Here is a 23,104-nt window from a genome sequence, read left to right as displayed (position 1 = left end):
CTTGAAACTGAATTCTCATAACTCTCTAACTATCTATATTTAATATGATATGTGACATATAATCATATCATCTTTGGGTTTTTAGGATTTTGTGTGGCTTATAAACTAGGATTTGAACTTAAACCCTCTAATTAGATTAAGTGACCAAGGAATTGATGGTTGATTAAGTTAGAGGAGGATTAAATTACCAAAGAATTGGAGTCTAATCACTTAAAGTTTGTTGTGAATTGAATCTTTACATAATCAAAGTAGTTACTAAGAATTGTTAATCCTAAAATTTGAACATCTCCAAAACCTTAATGTTTTTCTCTCATTAATTCTCACAACCAATTTATTGTTTGCTTTGTTAGATCTTTTGAATTAATGTTTAATGCAATTGAACCCAAAACACTCCTTTTTACTTGTCTGACTAAGTGAATCACTCAATTATTGTTGCTTGATCCATCAATCATCGTGGGATCGATCCTCACTCACTTGAGGTATTACTTGATATGATGATAAACTCCAATTTTGTGGTTTATCTCATGTTGAATTTAGTGGATTTTATCAACTTATCTCACATTTATTCAATAAAATAGCATAGTTTTGTGAATTTCTCCTAATTTGTGCTTAAAAGTGAAAATATACCTTTTAGGCCTTAAAATTGCTAAATTTAATTCACTTTAATTCCATTTGATGTCTTGATATATTTGTTGAGTGATTCCAGGTTTATAAGGTATGGATTGGATTAAAGGAATGAAAAAAAAAGCATGCAAAGTGGAGAATTGATGAAGAAATGAGGATTTGAGAATTTGCCATGTGACACGTACGTGTGATCCACGCGTACGCATGACCTGAAAAATGCAATATGACGCGTACGCGTGACATCCTGTGTACGCGTGACAAGTGACACGTTACTTCATCAAAGAACACGTTGGGGCAATTTCTGAGGTCATCCAAACCCTATTCAACTCATTTCTAAAGCTATTAGAGGCCAAATTCAAGATGGATCAAGGGGAGCAATTAGTGTAGCTTAGGACCATGTTTTAGGATAGTTTTCTAGAGAGAGAGGCTCCCTCTTCTCTCTAGAATTAGGGTTTTTAGGTTAATTTTCTCTTTAATTTCAGATTTTATTTCTTGTTTTAGTGTAGTTCTCTTTACATTTTCATGCTCTAGTAGTTTAATTCTCTTGTTTCCTCTTATTAGTTTCTCTTTTGAACTACTTTTTAGTTTTATGAACTATTGTTAATTTCAATTTTTTTTAATGCAATTGATGCCTTTTTATGTTTCTTATTGTTTAATTGAGTTGTTATTGTTACTTTTTTGCATTTGGTAGTAATAGATTTTATTATTTTTGTAATTTGTGACGCATTTCTTTTGTTGCACACCAAGTGTTTGATAAAATGCTTGGCTTAGGTTTAGAGTAGATTTTGAGCATTCTTGGTTTGGAAAGAGAAATTAGGTGCTCTTGAGTCATTAATACCCAACTTATGTTGGTGATCTAGAGTTGTTGGTTAATATTGTTTCCATTGACGCTAATCTCTTGCTAATTCAATTAGTAAGTTGATTAAGACTTATGGATTGAGATTAACTAGTCTTGTTTGATTTTCTCCTGATGTTGGAGATAACGAAATAGGATTATCTCTTGGTAGTTATTGTGTTATGATTAATGACTAGAATAGAAAACCTTGATTCTCAATCCTTGCCATGCCTCTCTTTAATATTTGCTATCTTTAGTTGTTTGCTTTATTTTCTTGCCATTTAGATTCTTGTCCTCTTAATTGCAAACCACCCCTTTGGACCTCATAACCGATAACATGCATACCTCACTGTAATTCCTTTGAGAGACAACCTGAGATCTAATACTCTCGGTATTTTTATTGGTTTGCACTTGTGACAAACAAAATTAAACTTTGATTGAAGGTTGTTTGTCGGTTTGGGACTATACTTGCAATGAAGTGATTTCTTTTATTGAGAAGAAAATCCTAACCGACGATAACCCTCTTTCAAGTTTTTGATGTATTACTTGGTATGACCCGATGCACTTGCCGGTTAGTTTGTGGTTTAAAATTCCGCATCACTCACCAATGACTCGTCCAATCGAAACCAAGTCTCGTTCAGTCATACAAGATGGTATAAAAAAAATTATCTTTAGCGTATCAAAAATATCAAAAATTTTATATTTAACCCTAACCCTAAACTAAGTCTCGCTGAATATAAAAGTAATAACTTCAAATATCTAACGTAGCCTAAAATCCTAACAAACCTTTTTAGGTACCATTTTAAGTTCTCAAAATCTAACCACATAATAGCTTATTAGTTCTAACAAGCATTTATATTAAAAAGAAAAATAATTTTCTAATTCCTAATTAACGACTCTAAACAACTACTACACAAATTATGTTAACATTAGTAAAAAGACTAATTTATATTCAAAACAAAAATTTTTGTTCACTAACCTCGAGGTGGACGGCACTAGCAATATGCTGACTCCGTCTAACTGATAGAGACGATTCGGATCGTCCTCCATGTGTTCGGATTCGATTTTTTTGGGGTTGCTTTCCAAGATTTCGTTGCTCGGTGATAGGGATCGTGGAGGAGTTTGTGTGTTTTGTAATTCGAATGGACGGTTTTGAAATTGTATATATAGGCACATTCACACTAAATCTACCCCCATTTGATTCGAATTAATATGGAACATTTTTGCATGTAAATCCAATCTATGTGCGTCGATTTACCAATACCTTTAAATCAAAACTATTGACTTTAATTTATTGTGGGCGTGTTAAAACCATCTCTACCTTATTGTAAATTGAATCTTTTTCATTCGATTTACTATGAAGGAGCTAAATCGAATTTAGTAGTGGAGATAACATACAAGTAATTTAAATCTTATAAATTCAATTTACATATATATGTGAATTGAGGCATACAAATAACTTTCTTTTATTTTGGAGAATACACGTAAATTTAATTTTCAAATGGTTTATTAGGGTGAATTACCCTAAATTTAATTAGATTCGAATTTCTGCCAAATAAATTATTTAAACATAAACAACATCAGATAATATAAAAAATATTAATTGAAATAAATAAACAAAATATTTTGTTATTAATTTTAACATAAAACATATAGTAAAATTATAAAATATAATAATTTTGAATTGAGTTAAATCTACTTGAAGAATGACTCGAATTTAGTCCGAAAATCATCGTAAAAATAACAAACTTCAAAAAGAAGAGTCTTTGGCTCTATTAAAAAAAAAGTTATTTTATTAATTTTAGCCAATTTTAAATTTATTATTACTATTCTACTATTGTTATTTAATTTCTAAAAAAGTTGGAATACTATTAATGCTTTAATATTTATATAATTCTCATCGGTGCAGTCAGTCTCCACAAATGCATACAGTTCTAAAGAATAAAATACAAGAATAAATCGGAATCAGAATCAGAATCAGCATCACTTTCTCCAAAATCCACCTGCTCTTTTATGTTTTTATATTTAATTTTTAGTTTTTAATTATCTGCTCAACTGTACCATCTCAATTCTCAAAAGCCAAAAGCTCCCTTAATCAGTCATCACAAGTCACAACACAGAGAGAGGGAAAACGGAAGAGCTGTTGACTTCTCTCTCGCTCTCTGTCTCTCTCTCTCGCCAAAATCCAAACCTTTCGGAGTCAGGTAAACCATTGATCTCTTCGCTTCTATTCTATTCTTAGTCGTTCGTTTTCTCCTGATTTTCATAGTTTTTTCTTTTTATATTTATTTTATTTTATTTTGCTATATGTTTGACTCCGTTCTTCTTTTAGTCCTTATTATTACCATTTATTTATTTATATTATATTATTATGTAACGTGGTACTCTGCGAAGCAGGAAAAATATCATTTTTAATTTCGTATTTTTCAATCTTTGTTTTAAAGGTAATTTTTGGCAACAATCATAGTGGATCGTATAATTTGTGAATAACTGAAAGCTGTTGGTGTTTTTCGTTTTTGAAAAGCACAATTGTAGAAGCTGAGGTAAGATCCTTTCTATGAAGACCTTTCTTGAGCTTTTGTGTGGATAATTTTAATTTGTGTTAGATTTAGGAGCTTCTGATTATGAATTAGGATGAAATATGAAGTTTAGTGTTAGTTATGTAAAGGTCATACTATTCAGCAAAAAGTTTATTCAGTGGTCAATGTATGTTAGGGCAAGGGTGTATTAGCAATTGCTGTAACTAATGTTAAAGACTTGTAGATTAGCTATGAAGGGCTTATTATAAGCCTTCTCTTTTGTTTGAGTTTGGTGACAAACTATGTTTATGCTAGAATATCGTGGCAGTCCGTGGATGATCCCACCTAATGTGGCATGAGTACAAAATGATTTGGGGAAAATTAGATAGTTGCAACTCAATTAAGCAGTTGGGAGTGTGAATAAACAAAGTTTTCCAATAGTAAGCCCTTATGTGATCTACATTTTCAAATGATAAAGTTTTAATCTCACTTTCTGAGTTCTGGGGTCTTCTAAATTCGAATGGTCCTATTTGCTTTAAGTTGCACATGGTGTGCTTCCTAGTTGAAGGTAAAACAAATGTGAATTGCAAATGAGCTGTTAAGCTTAAAAAACTATTTTGAATTAATATTCATTTCGTATCCTTCTTTACTCTCATTCGATTGGTTCTAAATAAATATTTGTATCTGTAACCCATTTCATCTGTCTATGGGCTTAAGGAAATCTCTAATTTTCACGCTTTCAAATAGCAACTCTTCATTATGGGAGTGTTTAGTATGGGGCTAAAGTAGGGGTGAAGATTTTATTCGTAATACTTGCCCACCACGGTGATAATGTGTGTTAAAGCATTCTCTTTATTATAATGTTAACTTTTGTTATGCTTTCTAGCAGGGATGGAATGAGTAAAGTTGGTCTACTGGCTGCATGCATCCTATATCTCTTCTATATTAACAAATTTTCGGTTGAAAGGCTTTAGCTTTGAGGTTTTAGTCTCTTGTCCCCCCATAACCCCCCGAACAAAACTACCTCAATGTAGTTCTGCCTGGCTTAAGTTTCATATGGATTAAAAATTGTATTTTAAACTTTACAATTGACCAACACTCCAATTTTTTCAACAAACAAAACAGTAAGAGTGAGTATGAATGAAATCTCACTGACCCCTTCAAAGCTTTTTTTCCCAGATCTTTTTACATAGTTTAGTGAATGGCATAATATAGTTGATATTAGTTACTCATATTTACAACTTGTAACTATATACGTCATGAATGTAGTATCCATGAGAAAAAAAAAATTATTTACAGATTTTAGACTGCATAAATGACGAGCTATTGGATTCAATGTATCATAGTGGCATAGTGCATAGCATTTTGTTTTACTTTAAATGATATGAGTAATTACATAGATGTATTGGTATTGTCTTCTCTTGCAGAACTCGCTATTTTCTTTCTGAGCGTCTCTAAACTGACACCATGAGTGTGGATTTAAAGAAAACTACCTCTAATGGCCATGAGAAAATGTTAAGCTTAGAAGAGCAGCAGTCCCTGGTATGTCCTGTACTTGTGAATTCTTGGTTTGAACCCATGAAGATTCATATGCTGTCGATTTTTTCGATACTTTGTATTTGACAATATGAAGCTGCAATCTTTGCAAGAAAGAAAACATGTTTTCTAGCTCATAATTATTTGCTTCTTTCTAGATCATGGAGGTCAGAAGGTTGATTGGACCACTGTCTGGTAAGGCATCTCTTTATTGTTCTGATGCATCCATTGCAAGGCATTTGAGGGCGCGGAATTGGAATGTCAAGAAGGCGGTTAAAATGTTGAAACAGACACTAAAATGGAGAGCAGAATACAAACCAGAAGAGATCCGATGGGTGAGTGATTGCATATTTGTGCCCGTCTCTTGCTGTCCTCTTGGTCACTCTTGTCTCTTAGGAGGAGTTAACTGTAGGACTGCGTAAACTTTAAAGATGCTCAGTCAGATCCAGTGGCCGTGTTTAACCATATCTGATCCTGCTTGAACTACCACCAATTTAATATCATGTAGTTCCTAGACTGAGTTAATGGATTCAGGATCCATCTAGTTATCTACTTCACCTGGAATTTTTGTGATCTGGGAATGTTTGATCAAATTATTAAACCCTGATATTATCTTCTGCCAAAATTTTAGTTGAAGTGCACTTCTGTTAATGCAGGAAGATGTTGCTCAGGAAGCGGATACTGGAAAGATCTACAGAACAGATTATGTTGACAAGCATGGGAGAACAGTCCTTGTCATGAGACCTAGTCGCCAGGTATCTTTCGAAAATAATTTATAAGTTATGATATGTAGTATGTCTATTCAAGTCAGATTTTTTTGGGGGTGTTCTTGGAATAAGTGAAATCTGAAGGATGAGAATGTGGGGTGATTTTAAGCATACCCTGTGTTCACTGTCCAGCTACCTAGCCAGGTTCAGTTTCTATCATTTTGACACACTTTCTTACCCCTTGATTTGACATCAGGCAAGGTTTAGTAGATATACCTGCACAAATGGTTGAAATCTGATTTGTTGCTGATGTTGTAGAAGAATGTTATTCATGATTTCCAATTTGTTCTTCCTTGGAGTGCAGAACTCGAAGTCAATAAAAGGACAGGTTAAATATTTGGTATACTGCATGGAGAATGCTATTCTAAATCTTCCACCACAGCAGGAACAGATGGTCTGGCTAATTGACTTCCAGGGTTTCAATTTGTCACATATATCAGTCAGGGTGACCCGTGAAACTGCCCATGTATTGCAAGATCAGTATCCTGAACGTCTGGGTCTTGCAATACTGTACAATCCACCTAAGTTCTTTGAACCATTCTTCACGGTAATTAAGCTTTTTCCTGTTCTCAAATTTCATGCCTTTGATATCTTACACAATTGCATGCTGTTGTGAGGCTGACTATTTTAGATTCTGTAAGAGTGAGGCCAAAGTTGAATTGCATTCTTAGTTAGTAAGCTTTATGATATGCATCTAAGCCGCCAGATATGATATTTGGGATCAGGTCCAAGTTTTTCATTTTTCCTTTTTTTTTTATATTATTGTTTTCCTAGCGCACATATCAATGCTATGATTAACAAAAGTACCTATTTAATTTGAGTAAATCTCCAGTTTGGTCCTTGAAATATTTTCTTTTTAAAACTTAATTCTTAGTCTAGCAGTCAAAGACAGAAAGAGAAAGGAGACGTAAGAACGTGTAAGTTATTAAAAGAAACTAAAGTATATAACGATAAAATCTTATACCTGGTAGGGTTTGCTACATAAGTCAAACAACATTATTGTTTCCTGTATCATGTTTGTAGTAAATGCTCATTTATGTTAAATCTTTGTTGACCACCTTATTCAGAGTTCTTAGGCTCCGTCTGGATTCCGTCCCAGACGGAAATATGGAGACAAACAAAATATGGAGATGGATCATGTTTGGATGTAGAGATGACAAAATCAATCATAATATTTTCTGTCTAGTCTATGAGCTAGGATAGTGAGATGGATTCTAGGGACATAAAATAAATTTTTTATTCCAAAACTATCCCTATTAAATTTTTCATAATCCAATTATACTCTTTATATTTTTCAAACCATCTTCCTAGAACTACACTCCCAAGCTTTCCCTTTTACTACAGATTGCACTACTGCCGCTGCCACCACCACTGCCGCGGCTGTTGCTGCTACTGCCACAACCACAAACACTACCGCCACCACTTTCTTCCTCAATCAACAAAATCAGATTTAAAATGAAGTACTGCAAATCTGGATCATGAAGAGCAAATGGCAATGGACCGTGCCTCCGATTTTGTCGTAGCAGCTACTTATCTCTTGCCTCTGCCTTTGTCACTGTGCTCTACAAATCACTTTTCTATTGATCTCTCTGTCCCCTGCGCCACCTTGAGATCCCATGGTCGCAACCCGTATTCACTCTGCCTCCTCCTTCTTCCACCTATTCTTCTCTTGATCCTCTCTCAATCTCACTGTCCCTTCCTCTACCTCCAATCCTCTAGTTCCTGCCACTGATGATGCTGGATTCTGTTGATGCAGCCCCTGCCTCGTCTCCCTTGATCTCTGCTTCTCTCCTCTCTCTCTCTCTCTCTCTCTCTCTCTCTCAACAACGCGTGAGGATGGTAATAAAAAAAGAAAGAAGTGGAATGGCTCCCAAAATATTCAGAGTTTTCAATATCTTATCAATGGCTTCTCTTACATTGCCAGGCATGAGCAGTTTTGTTGCAATGGGATATTTCTTAGCAAAATTTTGCTCAATTTTATATGTCCTACTGTCGCCAACTATCGATTTCAAAAAAAAAAAAAAAGTTTAGCTTTTGGTATGGGTGATGTTCATGGGTTTACCGGTTTGTCTCAGAATGAAATCCAAACAGAACGTTAGGTCTCTCAGTCTCCCTCTACCTTTAATGATTGGTCAATCTTACATTTAATCTACCTTCCTTATTGGATGTTTTGCTAGTCCACTTCCCACATGTCCAAACCACCTAAGACAGAATTCTATTATGCCCTCAATAATAGGCGCAACTCCGACTTTCTCTATCATGTTTTCGTTCTTTATTATGTTCAATTGCGTATGGTCACTCATCAATTTAAGCATCTTCACTTCGAACGCAGAAAACTTATATTCCTGTTCACTTTTTACTGCCCAACACGCCATTCCATGTATGTTGCATTTTAAAGGTACTTGTTGCAAATGATGTCCGATGCACTCCACCACTATGACAAACTCACTTGAATCCTATAATTTACATCATCCTTTTTTTTCTCCTGTCTTTTTTCTCTTGCTTCTCTTCATCTCCCTCTCCCATAACTTCATAGTATGACTTACGAGTTTGTCTCGTGATTTCCACAACTATATCTCGTTTTTGTAAATAAGGATCAAGGTGCTTCTTTTCTTAGATCTTCAAATCTAATTTAAAAGTTTGGTTAGCCGACTAACACCTTTTCCTCCTAAATCTTTCCAAACTTCAATCGGTATATTGTTCAAACCCGTTGATCTACCATTCTTCATCCATTTTAGGGCTCTTGATTTCAAAACCTTGAATTCTTGAATAATAATTGTAGTTTGGGTTCTCCTTCCCCGTGTAGCCAATTCGTGCACGAAAGAATTTCATGTGCCCTGTATTGAATAATTTGTGAAAGTAATTCTTTCATCTTAGTATAAATGAGCTAAATGTAGAAAAACTCTGGTAGCCATGATGTTATTTGATTTACGTAGCTGAGCCACCTAGAGTGGGATATGATTTTGTTATTATATGCTGTTGTTTTTCATGTTGTTACTCTGTGGTGCTTAAAAGATCAAATGCATATGTAGTTCTCAAAAGGCTTTCCTTACCTGTTGATAATTCTACCGTTACCCTTCACCATTTTATGGTTATGTATAATTTGTTGCTGCAGATGGTAAAGCCCCTATTGGAGCCTAAGACTTACAATAAAGTGAAGTTTGTTTACGCTGATGATAACAATACCAAGAAGATCATGGAGGATTTATTTGATTTGGACCAACTTGAATCTGCATTTGGCGGGAAGAATGACACAGGGTTTGACATAAACAGGTATGCGGAGAGGATGAAAGAGGACGACAAGAAGATTCCCTCTTTCTGGACAGGGGAGAACTCTCTATCATCAGTTCCAGTTGCTCCTCCATCGTTAGATTCAATTAAGTTAGATTCTGATTCTGACCCATCTGACTACGAGAAGAGAGAATCTTCCCCTGACTTAGACCCTGACCCTAGAATGGACACCGAGATCGTTAACCATAATGATGAGAATGTCTTGGTTAATCAAGAGTATGGAAACGCCAGAGTCGATACGCATTAAAATGACAAATTAAGCAACACAGCACCTTTTTCCTGGAGTGCTGTTCAACTGTAATTAGCAGATGCTATAACATGCTAGTTTAAAACTGAAAATCACACCATCTTGGGACTATTTTTTATGTCTTTTACCCCAACTTTATGTTGGATTTTGATGACAACTGATTATACCCTTTGAGATGCTTGATTGTGCACCTAGCAGGCCTTTGGTGTCCTGTGATTGATACTAGTTCTGTTTTCAGGTCCATCTATTTTCTGGTATATTGCACCAGATTTTCACCACTTATTTCCGAATAAAATGACAGCACTGTAGTATATAGTGAATACAATAAAATGTCCATTTACTATAAAATAATGTATGTTATCTCAGACACTAGAACTGAGCTAGTGGCGAGAAATTTGGAAGTTATCTTCAGTAGCTTATTTCTTTTGCCACAAGGGAGGAACATTTATTATTGTTATTATCATTATGTTATTTCTTTTCTTTTTTATTTTAAAATGAAGCAAAGAGTGTATTTACTTTTCATTATTTGATAAGCTATGGATATGTTTTATTGAATTCCAATTGGGGTTACATTCAACGATTATAACAACAAAGCATCAGTTACACAGAGACGCCAACGTGTCTTAAATATCCATAGTGAGATTTACCACTCTAATTTGTTAATTCTGTTGACTATTTTAGTACTTGTACGCAATTCATTTCTTTTGATTTGTCATTTGATAGAGTACCCATGTATTTTTCAATCCTACAACTTCGTTGAAATATGAGTTAATTGATTTAATCAAAGGGGAATAAAAATGCATCTATTTTGTTAAGTAGATTCATTCTTTTGTACCTCAAACATCCCTTCCATTACAAAATATTCAGACTATTAAATTCTCTTAAATTTTATCCATTATTTAAATTAGTTTCAACTTCTGTTCTAATCAAACTAGTCTTTTCAAACTTTCCAGTCTTTCTCTCTATTTAGTTTTTTTTGTTAGGTTTTTATTTCTCTCTCAAATCTGAACTAAGTCCAAACAGTTCCCTGTAAGAAAGCTTATCTCAGGATACTGACATCAAGAAGTTCCCTCTCCTAAACCTAATCTAAGGACACAGAGTTAACTGACAGACCTGTAAGAAACTTCATCTAAGTCCAATTCATTCCAATAGTTTATTAAGGTTTTCCTTTTTCTCTGTCTCAAATCTCTTTCATCCAAGTAACCCCAGATTTCCAGATATTAGGAACTACGGAATGAAGTCTTATTGGAACTAGCGGGACTCATACAATCTCAGGCTTTGGCTCGCTCCTCGCTTAAGTTTTCAGTTAATTTTTATTTGAATGTCCTTTCAGTTTTTATTGTCGATCATTTTTGGATAAGTTTTAGATGCATTTGCATAATTTTTTAGTACACCTTAAAGTATATACTTTTCTCTCGAGGCATAGTAGTCAAATTTTCAGGTATTAAATTTTTTGAATTATTCCTACCAAGATGCAATTTGAGGTTTAATTACACTTGTTAGCTAAGACTATGTTGTGTTTGTGTGAAATTCCTCCTCTAATTTATGTCAAATCCTAATATAAGCATTATCTAGATTCTTATCTATAAATAAATTTGATTCAGTATTTGCATTCTTTTACAAATTTGGTAACTAAATGATCACATAACACAAGATTGAATAATATAACTAGTAATTGCATATGATCTAGATAAATATAACTCGATATTATTATATATACAACTTTGTACCTTCCACCAATACATGATCAAAATTTCATTGTGATGATGGCAACACAAAGTTTAAGACACTAACACAAATTTTTTTTGGTGACTCACTAACACCTAAATTTTATATGCTAGGACGACGCATTAAACATTCCAACAATGAAAACCTAAAGGATTACCCAAATGCAAGAATATTTAAAACAAAAAAAATCCTAAAAGGTAAAGTACACTTTGTCTCAATAATTTTAAAATTTTTTGAATTACGCCCTGAGGTTTTTAAATAAGTTTAATAGAACGGCAAAATTGAAACTCTTTAAAAATGTTAGGATAAAATTGAAATAATCTAACATGAAAAATGTTTCGCGCACCACTTTTATGTCTACTTCTCTTATACACTTTAATTTTGGTAGTAAAAATAATTGAAAAAAATATAAAATATTTGTCTTCTGTACCATAAAAAAATATATACAAGAGAGGTGTACATAAAAAGTGGTACAAATTTTATTTCTGGTTTGAACATTAGTACTAAGTTTAAAAACTTTGAAAAAAATGGTTAGACAGAGGAAAACAAAAGTGCACTTTACCTACTAAAAAACAGAGTAGCTTTTTCCTGAAACTAATTCTTAGAACCGAACTTGTAGTACTTCCTTAGAATATCGGCACAACCCGACAAAGCTTCATTCTTCATGAAACCCAAGTTATTAACAAACCTATCATTGGTGGCAATGCCATTGAAACGGTTGAGTATGACACGAGATTGGTCACGACCTAATGCAGGTTCTTTGCAATCATCTTGTGAACTGCTTAAAAGCTTCACATCACAAACTTGGTTTTCAAACTCTGCGTCAACATCTATTGTATATGCTCCTGATGAATCAGTTTGGCTTTGTTTGCTGAAAACAATGTCATTTGTGATCCTGTCCTTGCATTGTAAAATAACCTCCGCACCTAGGAAGGATCATTTGATTGCAATATAACACAGGTTACCAACTATAAATGATAACAATTCATAAAATTGGAGATATATATAGTAGTTTATGATTTCTTAATTAGATCTCTACTGCTTCAAAATTTAAAATTTAATTTTCTAGAAAAATCTTATTAAAAATTATTCTTCTATAAATACATGAACTAAACTTTTATCTACAGTTTTTCTAGGAAATCAATAATAAGTCATTGTAGGGAGAGAAACTGAGAAAGAAATATTCAAAAGAAAATGTGTGAAACAACGTGTATATATACGAATAAATTTCATGCACTTAAGATCGAGTTTTCTTACGAACAATACTTTTAAAGGGTAGTAGTATTAATAAATTGTAATTTTTTACAAATTTAGAGTAGAAATTTATAGCTGCCAATTGCCACATTTTGTGCATGTTTAGTGGACATAAAATTAGTGTACCAAAGTTCAAATTAAAACTATCATTTTTTTGCATAAAAGATTTGAGCACCTATAATTCTAATCATAAAAGATGTAAATTAATTCGATAGTCATTGAAGATTGAATTATTTTAAAAAAGTTCCACAAAATGTTCAACAAAACGACTTAATAAATTAGGATAATTTTGTCGAACTAACTCGATCTTTGATAAGTATCGAGTTAGTTTATATTTTTGATGGTGAAAATGTTTTATTGTTAGAAACCATAATATACTCGCATTTAATAAGGACAACAATATTGCATATAATAACAAAAATATCAAAAGACAATACTTTGTCAATGAGTTATAGCTCAAATGGTATAGTTTCCGTACAGTACTTTTTTCTATATTATACTTTACCAAACAGATACGATATGAATATGATAAAGTGGTGTTATATATGGATTATTACCAGCAATGTATGTGGTGGCAAGGCTCTCAAAACTAAAACGGCAAGGGTCACAATAAACTCGACCCTTCACAGAGAAAGGGTTGTTATTATTTATGCGTATGAAGCGTATTCCTGAAACCATTGCAGGAAGAATAATGCACAAAAGCAAAAGAAATTGCACTTTAAGGCCCATCTTCAAACTAAAAAAGTTACAAGGTTTTTTGTGTATGGAGATCGATTGGAGAGGAAATTAAAATTGTAATAAAGCAAAAGTGTATGTAGAATAAGTAGTGAGTGTGAGTGTGAAGAGTGTTTGTAATTTGGATGAGGAATCGTGTAAATGTAAGTGCTTGAAGTGTGTGTTTATTTGCAGCACTAGCTTGTTCCCTTTTGTAGTAGTTGTTTCCATGAAACTAAACGCGAGTAAAAATTGGCGCGTCATATGGTTATAGTCAACTGAGTAATGCATGAAAAATTCTTGCATATATTTAGGACAATGAGAATCTTTCAAAGTTCAAAATTAACACACCATGAGAATAGAGAATAATATTAATGGATAATACTTCCTAATAGAATCTTCCAATTCGTGCAACAATTATTTTTCATGTTGGCATAATTTTTCATAATTTTTACAAGTTTCTGATTCTTAAAAAAAATGGAAAAGGGAAGACGGTGTGGAAGTGAAGAACGAAGAACTATAGCATAATAGAAAGTGCGTTATGGTTTTGGATTGCTATAAAATAAAACTTTTGTTTTGAGTTGAATAAGTTTTGAACTCCACTTATCTAAAACCTTAAGCCGCTGGACCATTGATGAGTGCTAAATATTAGTTTAGAAATTTACAAATTATAAAGCTCAAATTTGTTGTAGATAGTTCTAAACCAGCATTCAATACTCTTCAAAGTTTAGTTTAAAAAGATATCACAAATCAAATCAATAATCAAGAGTTTAATTTCGGGTCGTTCTTTTTTAGAATCACAATCGAGGCGCTCTATCATTAACTATGAAAAAATCGAAGGTTTTAATCGCAATTAATAGAAATTTAAATTGCAAAAAATTAAACTAAAACAACTAGTAAAAGAAATTAAATCCAATTGCATAAAAGATTTTGACAAGGATTGAGGATTAAGGATCATTATCCTTATCACTAACCTTAACAAGATAATTACAAAGAACAAACTCAATTCGTCAACCTTTACATATTGGGAAAAGTCAATTAGACTTAATTAATCACAATCCACAAGTCCTAACCAACTTAATAATTAAAATTAGTAAAAGATTAACATTATTAGAAACAAGACTAACTAACATCTCTAAATTATCAACCAACTTGGACATAGCAACTCAAGATCACCTAAGTTTCCAACTCAAGTTAAGAATGTAAAAATCTACTCTATAACTAGTTCAAGTATTTTATCAAACACTTGGAAGGTATAAAAATAAAATATCATAAATTGCAAGAACTAGTAAAATCTACAATTACGCAATTAAAAAAAGCAACAATAACATATTAAATAAGATAGAATAAAACATCAAATATCAAATTCATTAAAGAAAATTGAGAATTCAACCTGAATTCATAAACTAAAATAATATAAACGAAAAAGCTAACAAGAGAATCTATCAAACTAAGATAGTAGAAAAAGAAAAAGTAAATAAAACTAAACTAAAATAAGATTAAAAACTAAAACAAGAGAGAATTGAATTAGAAATCCTAAGAATTTTAAAGAGAAGTTGGAGCTTCTCTCTCTAAAATTTATTAAAACATTCTAAAAACTAAAACTATAGACTACGTAGCGTGATCTCTTTAAGACTTGCTTAAAATAAAGCTCCAAAATGGTTTGAAATGGGCCAAAATGGCCCCCATCGCAAGTCACATTCTATTTTAAATAAGGCATGCAACCAAACATGTGTGTGCACATATATGGGTGCCCACACACCCAAGAAAAAATTTTACTGACTCGTGCCTGGGCACTAGTGGGTGCGTGGACACCAGACATGATTGCTTTTTCTTTCGTTTCTTTGTTAAATCTCCACTTTTACATGTTTTTTTTCTATTTTTTCAAATTATTCGTACCATCTAAATTTTAAACAACTTAAATAAGCATATCAAGGCATCGAATATAATAAAAATAAAATTAATTTGATAATTTTTAAAGTATAAAAAATCTATTTTAATCAATTAAGTTCAATTATGAGAAATCTCACAGAAACATGCAATTAAAAGGACTAAATACAAGTTAAATTGATAAATTTTACTTTTTCTCAACCCAAAAATTATAGTACAATGAAAATTTATCAACCATATTCAACTTTCTTACATTTTATGTTACTAGATTTATTAATGTGATGATGATTATATTTGCATGCAATATAATTTTTTCGCATAAATGTTGATACATGATTCATTGAGAAATAGTTATAACATCTTTGATAATAATTACATTTAAATAAATTACATAAAAATTAATATGATATATTTATAATTATTGTGAATGATATAGTGAACTCATAGGAATTTATTATGTTATTCATATATAAATAGGTTGAAATAGAAAATATTCTACTTCTTAGCCCACAAGTATTGAAAAGTAGTATCTTATGTTCTACTTTTATCACTTTAGTAAATATAGCAAACATTATATATATTAAAGTCTTTGCTCATAAATAGATTTTAATGACATGACTTGCATACAGTTATATCTTTTGAATTGACAAATGCTCCTGTAGTATTCATGGATTATATGAACTGTATCTTTCGTTCATATTAAGATCAGTTTGTGGTAGTCTTTATAGATGACATTCTCATCTATTCTAAAATAGGGGAAGAACATAAAGAACATATGAGGATTGTACTACAGATATTAAGGAAGCAAAAGTTACATGCAAAGTTATCGGAATATGAGTTTTGGACAACCAATGTGGCATTTTTAGGACATATTATTTCAAAGGGAGGAATAACAGTAGATCCTTCAAAGATTGAAGTGGTATTGCAGTGGAAGCAACCTTTGATAGTTATTTAAGTTCGGAGTTTTCTAGGGCTGGTTAAATACTACCAAAGGTTTATCAAAAAATTTTCACAGATAGCTTTGCCTTTGACACGACTTACACGCAAGGAAGTTCCATTTGAGTGGACAGAGGAATCTGAGAAAATTTTGTATACTTTAAAAGAGAAGCTGACGACAGCACCAATTTTGACATTACGGGATCCACAAAAATCTTTTGAAATGTATTGTGATACTTCTTTTAAAGGTTTAGGATATGTGCTGATGCAATATAAGAATGTGGTAGCTTATGCTTCACAACAGCTGAGACCTCATGAAAAGAACTACCCAACGCATGACTTGGAATTAGCTGCGGTGATTTTTGCACTCAAGATATGAAGGCATTATATGTATGGAGCATAGTTTGAAGTTTTTTCTGATCACAAGAGTTTGAAATATATTTTTTTATCAGAAGGACCTCAACATTAGATAGAGGCAATGGATAGAATTCCTAAAATACTACGAGTATAAGTTGAGTTATCATCATGAAAAGGCGAATGTAGTTGCGGACGCTTTAAGTCGGAAGAGTTTAAGTATTTCTTGGATGATAATGAGGGACAAGGAGTTGATTTCGGTTTTTGAGAATCTAAATTTGGGAATGAAGGAGACGTCAAAATGAGTTGTTATGGCTCAATTGTACCTGACATCTGATTTCAAGACAGCTATTCAGAAAGCACAAGCTCAAGATACAGAAAATATCAGCACTATTAACATAGCTAAAAGAAGATCAACCAGAGGAAATATATCAAAATTGAGATGGTTTGTGGAGATACAAAAACATAATTTGTGTACCTGCTCAACAAAGTTTACGATAGAGAATTTTGACGAAAACCCACTGGTGCGGTATTTTATAACCCACAAACTAACTGGCAAGTGTATCGGGTCGTACCAAGTAATACCTTACGTGAATAAGGGTCGATCCCACGAGGATTGATGGACTAAGCAACAATAGTTAAGTGATTGGCTTAGTTAGGCAAATAGAAAAGAGTGTTTAGGTATTCAAAGAGCATTAAACAGTAAATTAAGAATTTCAGAAAGCAAGCAGCAATGAGTTGGGAATAAAATATGGAGAAAATAGTTAAAGTTTCAGAGTTATCTATTTTCTGGATTGATTTTTCTTACTAACTATTTTAATCATGAAAGATTTAATTCATGGCAAACTATATGTGACTAGGCCCTAATTCCTTAGACCTTCCTAGTCTCCTCTAAAATTCATTAACTGCCAATTCCTTGGTCAATTAATTCCAATTAGAAGGTGATGATCAAATTCCAGTTTATATGCCACAAGAATCCTAATTATCCAAAAATAAGGGGATTATATGTCACGTATCCCGTTAATACAAACAATTAGAAATTTAGGATAATATGTTTTCAAACTGTTGTTCAAGTAAAGAGCTTTTCCAAGTTTTACAAGAACTCAATTAGAACATGGGTCATACTTCCGTTCCACCCAAATTCATAAAATAAAGAACGAAAACAATTATTGAAATATAAATCAAAACATGAGTTAAATTAGAAAGATCAAACGAATCAATCCATACAAATAGACAGAACTCCTAACCTTAACAATGAAGGATTAGTTTCTCATGGTTCAGAAAAGAAAACTAGGATTCTGGTAAAATGTACCGAGTTCCAATCTGATGGCATCTAAATTCCTATTTATAACTAATCCTAATAAATTTAAAATCTAATTATCTAAAATTAAAAATAATATCTTTTCCTAAAAATAAGATTTGAATTTAAATTTGAATTAATTAACAAGTCTTCAGCTGATGGGTGGGGAACACTTGATTTGTCCCTTCTGCAGCTTCTAATATGTGTTTTCTGGGCTGAAAACTGGGTCAAAACAGCCCAGAAATCTCTCCCAGCATTTTTCTGCATTTTTTTGCACGTGGCGCATGTCACGCGTACACGTCAGTCACGTGGACACGTCGCTGGTCTTCTTCGCAAGTCACGCGGACGCATCGGTCACGTAGACGCGTCGCTGAGCAAATCTTCAATTCACGCGTGCGCGTCAGTCACACGCACGCATCGCCATGGATACCTCCAATTCACGCGCTCGCGTCAGGCGCGCGTGCGCGTCGCTCCTTGCAGCCATCTCCTTTGATTCTCGTGCTGAAGAAACTCCATCAAATTCTGCCGAATGCTACTAAAACAAACAAAATTGCAAAAGACTCAAAGTAGCATCCATAGTGGCTAAAATATAATTAATTCTTGATTAAACTCAAAAAATTAGATGCAAATTCACTAGGAAAAGATAGAAAAGATTCTCACGCATCTCCCACCAGATATATTTTTTATATATTCTGGTGTAACTAAGATGTACCAAGACCTGAAGCGTATGTTTTTGGTTGCCAGGGTTGAAGAAGGATGTGGCTGAGTATGTTTCAAAGTGCCTAACCCATTAGAATATAAAAGTGGAACATCAGAGACCCTCGATGACTTTACAACCTTTAGATATAGCTCAGCGGAAATGGAAAAGATCACCATGGATTTCATAACTTGGTTGTTACCAAGAACATCATCAGGACATGACGTTATTTGGGTACTAGTGGATAGATTGACTAAGTCAGCGAATTTCCTCCCGATACAAGTTGATTATACATTGAAAAGACTTTTCCGGTTATATATTCAAGAGATAGTGCGATTGCATGGAGTGCCTTTATCAATTGTTTCTGATTAAAACCCGAGATTTACGTCTAGATTTTGGAGAGCTTTTCAGAAAGCATTTGGAATAGAGCTACACATGAGTACAACGTATCATCCCCAAACAGATGGATAATCGGAGCGAAAAATCCAAACATTGAAAGATATGTTTAGATCTTGCATGATGGATCATCAAGAAAATTGGGACAAGTATCTGCTGTTTATTGAGTTTGCCTACAACTACAGTTTTCAGCAATATATTGGAATGATGCCATATAAAGCTCTTTTTGCAAGGAGGTGTCAATTGCCATTATGTTGGTATGACAGAGGAGAAGCTAGTATATTGGGACTAGACTTGGTACAGGAAACGACTGAGAAGATTAAGAAGATCCGTGGAAAGATTCAAGCAGCGCAAAGTTAACAGAAGAGCTATGCCGATAATAAATGTAAGGTTCTAGAGTTTAGTGAGAGTGACCATGTTTGAAAGTAACCCTTGCTACCAGAATAGGTCTAGTATTACATTATGGTATCAGAGCAGTTCGTTCCCGTAGAGCTTGGAAAACGGACTGGCTATGCTTTTGAGCATACTCTGGGTATGTGTACATGCTATTTAGGATGTCTGCTTGACATATATAGCATAGATGTTCATGAGCGTACTTTTGGAGATTCAAATCACTAGACTTGAGATATTAAGACTGATCACCTTAATATCAATTGTTCGGTGTGGATAAGATCCAAAGGGCATCTCATGGATGCGAGCAAGGTGATACAATTGAGAATATGGCTGCTACTGTCGAAGATGCTACTGAAAGGATAGAACAAACAAACTAGGAACTGTGATGGAGGTGGTAATGGACCTGGTGGTGGAGACAAATAAGGAAATTAGAACTCGTACAGTTGAAGTAAAGGTTAATGATGCTTAGTCAGTGAAATAAAGAGATTTAAGGAGAGTTCCGGCCGAGTAGATGGATGATTAAGTTCTTAATGGTTTACAATCAGAGTGGTTCTGTGGAAGTGCGGTGATTTTAGTGGCTTTAGAATTGTAATGACGTGAGAAAGGAGTTTTGGGATATGAAATTGTTTCGAGGATTGACGAAGAATCGAGGAATAGGAAGTGAGTGCGTGGTCTAGGTTACAATGGATTGATTTAGACTAAGAGGTTGAAGAATTGTTTAGTTTTTGAGAAAGTTGAGAAGGATTTAAGATTGATTTGATTTAGATGGAACCTTAAAGGGTAGGGAAGTTTAACTAGGAATGACATGAACTTGATTTTTTGTAGCTGTTGAGAAAGAGTTAGACGAAGCTAAGAGTGAAATATATAGGCATGTCTTAGGCTTGAATTAGGTTAAGTTTATGACCTTGTACATGAGAGTGAAGGATGTGAAATAGTATTTAAATTAATTTTGGGAATGGTAGAACGAATGGTTTGAGGGTGGTTGAATTTGAGAAATGAAGATTGGAGAGCAAATTTTGGGGACAAAATTCCTAATTAGGTGTGTAAGATGTAAACTTTGGGTAATTAATAAATAATTAACTAATAAATTAACTATTATTCAAAGAAATTATAAAATTAAGTTTGATAAGTTAAAAAAGTAAAAATATTTAAAATACAAATTTCAACACTAATTTTAAAGATTTTGACCCAAAATTTCATTAACACTTGAGAAAGTGAAAGAGAGCATGATGGAGGAGAGATTGAAGGAGAGACCCTAACCCCAAATCACTTCTACTTTCAAATTTTTCTAACTTTAAATCTGAAACGCTGATTAACGAGTTGTTCTTGGCCACATGTTTGTTTCATCGAGCTCTTCGATTCTATTTGATTGATTTGGTAAGGAATCTTTATATTCATGCCCAGTTCTCCCTTCCCTATAATTTTACGTTTTTGGTTTTGGAGATGTTGAATTACTGTGATTTTGATTGTTTAGGGGTACTCCATCGTGAATTATAAGTGGGTTTCATCCCAATTTTGAGTGGTTAAGGTAAGAAACTTTTGAACCCTTGTAAATTATTGAAATTAATGAACCCTATATTGATTATAGTGAAATTGTATGGTATTAGATTGAATTGTATGAATTGGAGTCAAATTAATAGATGTTGGATGCTTGAATTGAGCTTTGGAAGCTGAAAATTCATTTGGTGAGGAATTAGAGACTTGGAAATGTGGGACGAAGAAAGGTTTTGAGGTGTTTTCGGGCTTGGAAAAAAATCGGCCAAGGTATGGTTTTAGTTTTTCATAGTTAATATATAATGTTGCATGAAAACTTAGGCTAATTGTCCGTAAGATAGGTTGAACGGTGTGGAATTATGCATTGTTGTTGAGAATTGAATTGTATGTTGACTGAGTGTGAAGTGAACTGGATTGATAGAGCTTTGATATGATGCTATGGAATGATAATTGTTGATTTTAATAATGATTGGTTTTAAAATGAGAGTTTTGAAAAACTAGAAGTTTGTAAACTTTGGTAAAAACTGATTTTTGACATCTCTGTCTCTGAGGTCATCTCCACCACCATGTCCATTACCGCCCAGATTACTAATTTCCACTTGTTGTCCCATCATTTTCACTGCTCGGTTGGTAGCAGCAACACAAGTGTTCATGGAAGCAGCCATGTTTACCATAGTAGTCACGAAATCAATCGAATTATTCACCAGATCGGTTCCCTCATTACCTATCCGCCTCGTTTACGTCCACGGGATGCCATTTTGGTCTTGTCCACACCAAATAATTGATATTAAGGTGATCAGTCTCAACATATCAAGTCTAGTACTTTAAATTTCCAAAAGTATATTAATGAATAGTTATGTTATATTTATCAAGCAAATATCTTAAACAGCATAAAAACACAACTTAGAGTATGCACAGAAGTATAATCAATCCATCCCTCAGGCTCTACAAGGATGAATTGCTCTGATACCATAAATTTAACACCCTACTATACAAACCTTTACGCTATAGTCGTAAATCAAAGGTGGTGAGGTATTACGACACTTAAAAAGAGGAATACACGCATATTAATAGAAGAATAATAATATAACTAGGAGCTCATGAAGAAAGTTAAACATCGTCAGTTTTTAATTACACATGAATGCGTTAAGGTGACCAGCATCGTATACAAAAGTAGGATATAGCATGAGTTCAAAGTGAAAATACATAATAATGCATATACATAATAGTTACTAGTCTCGACCCATGAAGAAAAGACCAGCTATAATATACATCACTAGAGAAGTACAAATATACACCTATCTCTCCATTAAAAGCCTCTAAGAGTAAATTAAAGTCATATATAATATACTTCCAAAAATGAAGAGAAAATCTCTAGACATCAAAATAAAGCTCTTCAAAACAAATCCTCTTCACTTTATCACCTGAAATCCCGCACACTCAACGAGGTGCGTTGCGTCCTATACCTGAAAAATAGAATAATAATAACAGGTAAGAACCCGAAGGTTTCCAGTAGGGTAGCAGTTCCAAATAAAAACTACATAAGGAAATATGAACCCACTAGACAATCTTGATCTCCAACATCACAGGAATTCAAACATAGGGTCTTAACTAATCCATATAGGGTTAGATTTGGTAAAGTCTCAACTCTATAAACTACCTCTAGTCTCAATGTTTCCCAATACATTATCATCTTTATCCTCAGTCTTAAGATTTCTCAGTTTAGTAGGATCAATCACTTATACAAATCAAATACAAGACAATCACAAATAAGTACGATTTGAAAAAGTAGTACAACTAGAAATTAGGCAAGATTATCAATTAGGAAAACCAAAATAATTATGAACACCCAAGCAATATCAAACATGTGCAATATGATGCATGCTTGTCCTACTATCCGTGAGCTCACGTATTGATTAAAGTAACAAACCTGACACATCCAGTGTCTAACCGGGACATTGTCTCTCTGTTACGCATCCTAAGAGGAATATAATCGAAGGAGAGTGCCTTTTCACCATCTTCTGGAGGTATCATCAGGGAGAATAATACAAAGGAGTGTGTCTTTCCACAAAAATACGAAGGAGTGTGCCTTTCCACCTTCTGTGAGGCCGTGTCATCTAAAACGAAAG

At 33.4% G+C, this 23,104-nt stretch overlaps 2 protein-coding genes across 2 annotated transcripts; one reads left to right on the top strand and one right to left on the bottom strand.

Moving 5' to 3' along the window:
* The first annotated feature begins 3,414 nt into the window (after positions 1-3,414).
* On the top strand, positions 3,415-10,097 carry LOC107459118 (uncharacterized). Its single transcript, XM_016077326.3, has 7 exons — positions 3,415-3,663; positions 3,904-4,002; positions 5,406-5,520; positions 5,673-5,849; positions 6,171-6,269; positions 6,586-6,828; positions 9,397-10,097. The coding sequence occupies exons 3-7, from the start codon at positions 5,446-5,448 to the stop codon at positions 9,817-9,819; spliced, it is 1,017 nt and encodes a 338-aa protein (XP_015932812.1). The 5' UTR covers positions 3,415-3,663; positions 3,904-4,002; positions 5,406-5,445; the 3' UTR covers positions 9,820-10,097.
* Positions 10,098-12,141: 2,044 nt separating this feature from the next.
* Positions 12,142-21,640, bottom strand: LOC107459088 (olee1-like protein). The gene is made up of 3 exons (XM_016077302.1): positions 21,553-21,640; positions 13,359-13,469; positions 12,142-12,473 (listed from the first exon to the last, which is right to left on the bottom strand). Exons 1-3 carry the CDS (start codon positions 21,638-21,640, stop codon positions 12,142-12,144), a joined length of 531 nt encoding a protein of 176 aa, XP_015932788.1.
* Between the last annotated feature and the right edge of the window lie 1,464 nt (positions 21,641-23,104).

The sequence above is a fragment of the Arachis duranensis genome, chromosome 7, assembly GCF_000817695.3.
Source record: "Arachis duranensis cultivar V14167 chromosome 7, aradu.V14167.gnm2.J7QH, whole genome shotgun sequence".
NCBI classification, from domain to species: Eukaryota; Viridiplantae; Streptophyta; class Magnoliopsida; order Fabales; family Fabaceae; genus Arachis; species Arachis duranensis.
Note: the sequence above shows the minus strand (reverse complement) of the source record. Positions and strands in the feature narration are given on the sequence as shown.

Coding starts and splice junctions, on each gene's coding strand:
- LOC107459118 (XM_016077326.3), top strand. CDS start 5,446: ATGAGTGTGGATTTAAAGAAAACTACCTCTAATGGCCATGAGAAAATG. Junction 5,521..5,672: donor TAGAAGAGCAGCAGTCCCTG/GTATGTCCTGTA, acceptor GCTTCTTTCTAG/ATCATGGAGGTCAGAAGGTT. Junction 5,850..6,170: donor AACCAGAAGAGATCCGATGG/GTGAGTGATTGC, acceptor CTGTTAATGCAG/GAAGATGTTGCTCAGGAAGC.
- LOC107459088 (XM_016077302.1), bottom strand. CDS start 21,640: ATGGCTGCTTCCATGAACACTTGTGTTGCTGCTACCAACCGAGCAGTG. Junction 13,470..21,552: donor GGAAATTAGTAATCTGGGCG/GTAATGGACATG, acceptor CAATGGTTTCAG/GAATACGCTTCATACGCATA. Junction 12,474..13,358: donor TGCCACCACATACATTGCTG/GTAATAATCCAT, acceptor GATCCTTCCTAG/GTGCGGAGGTTATTTTACAA.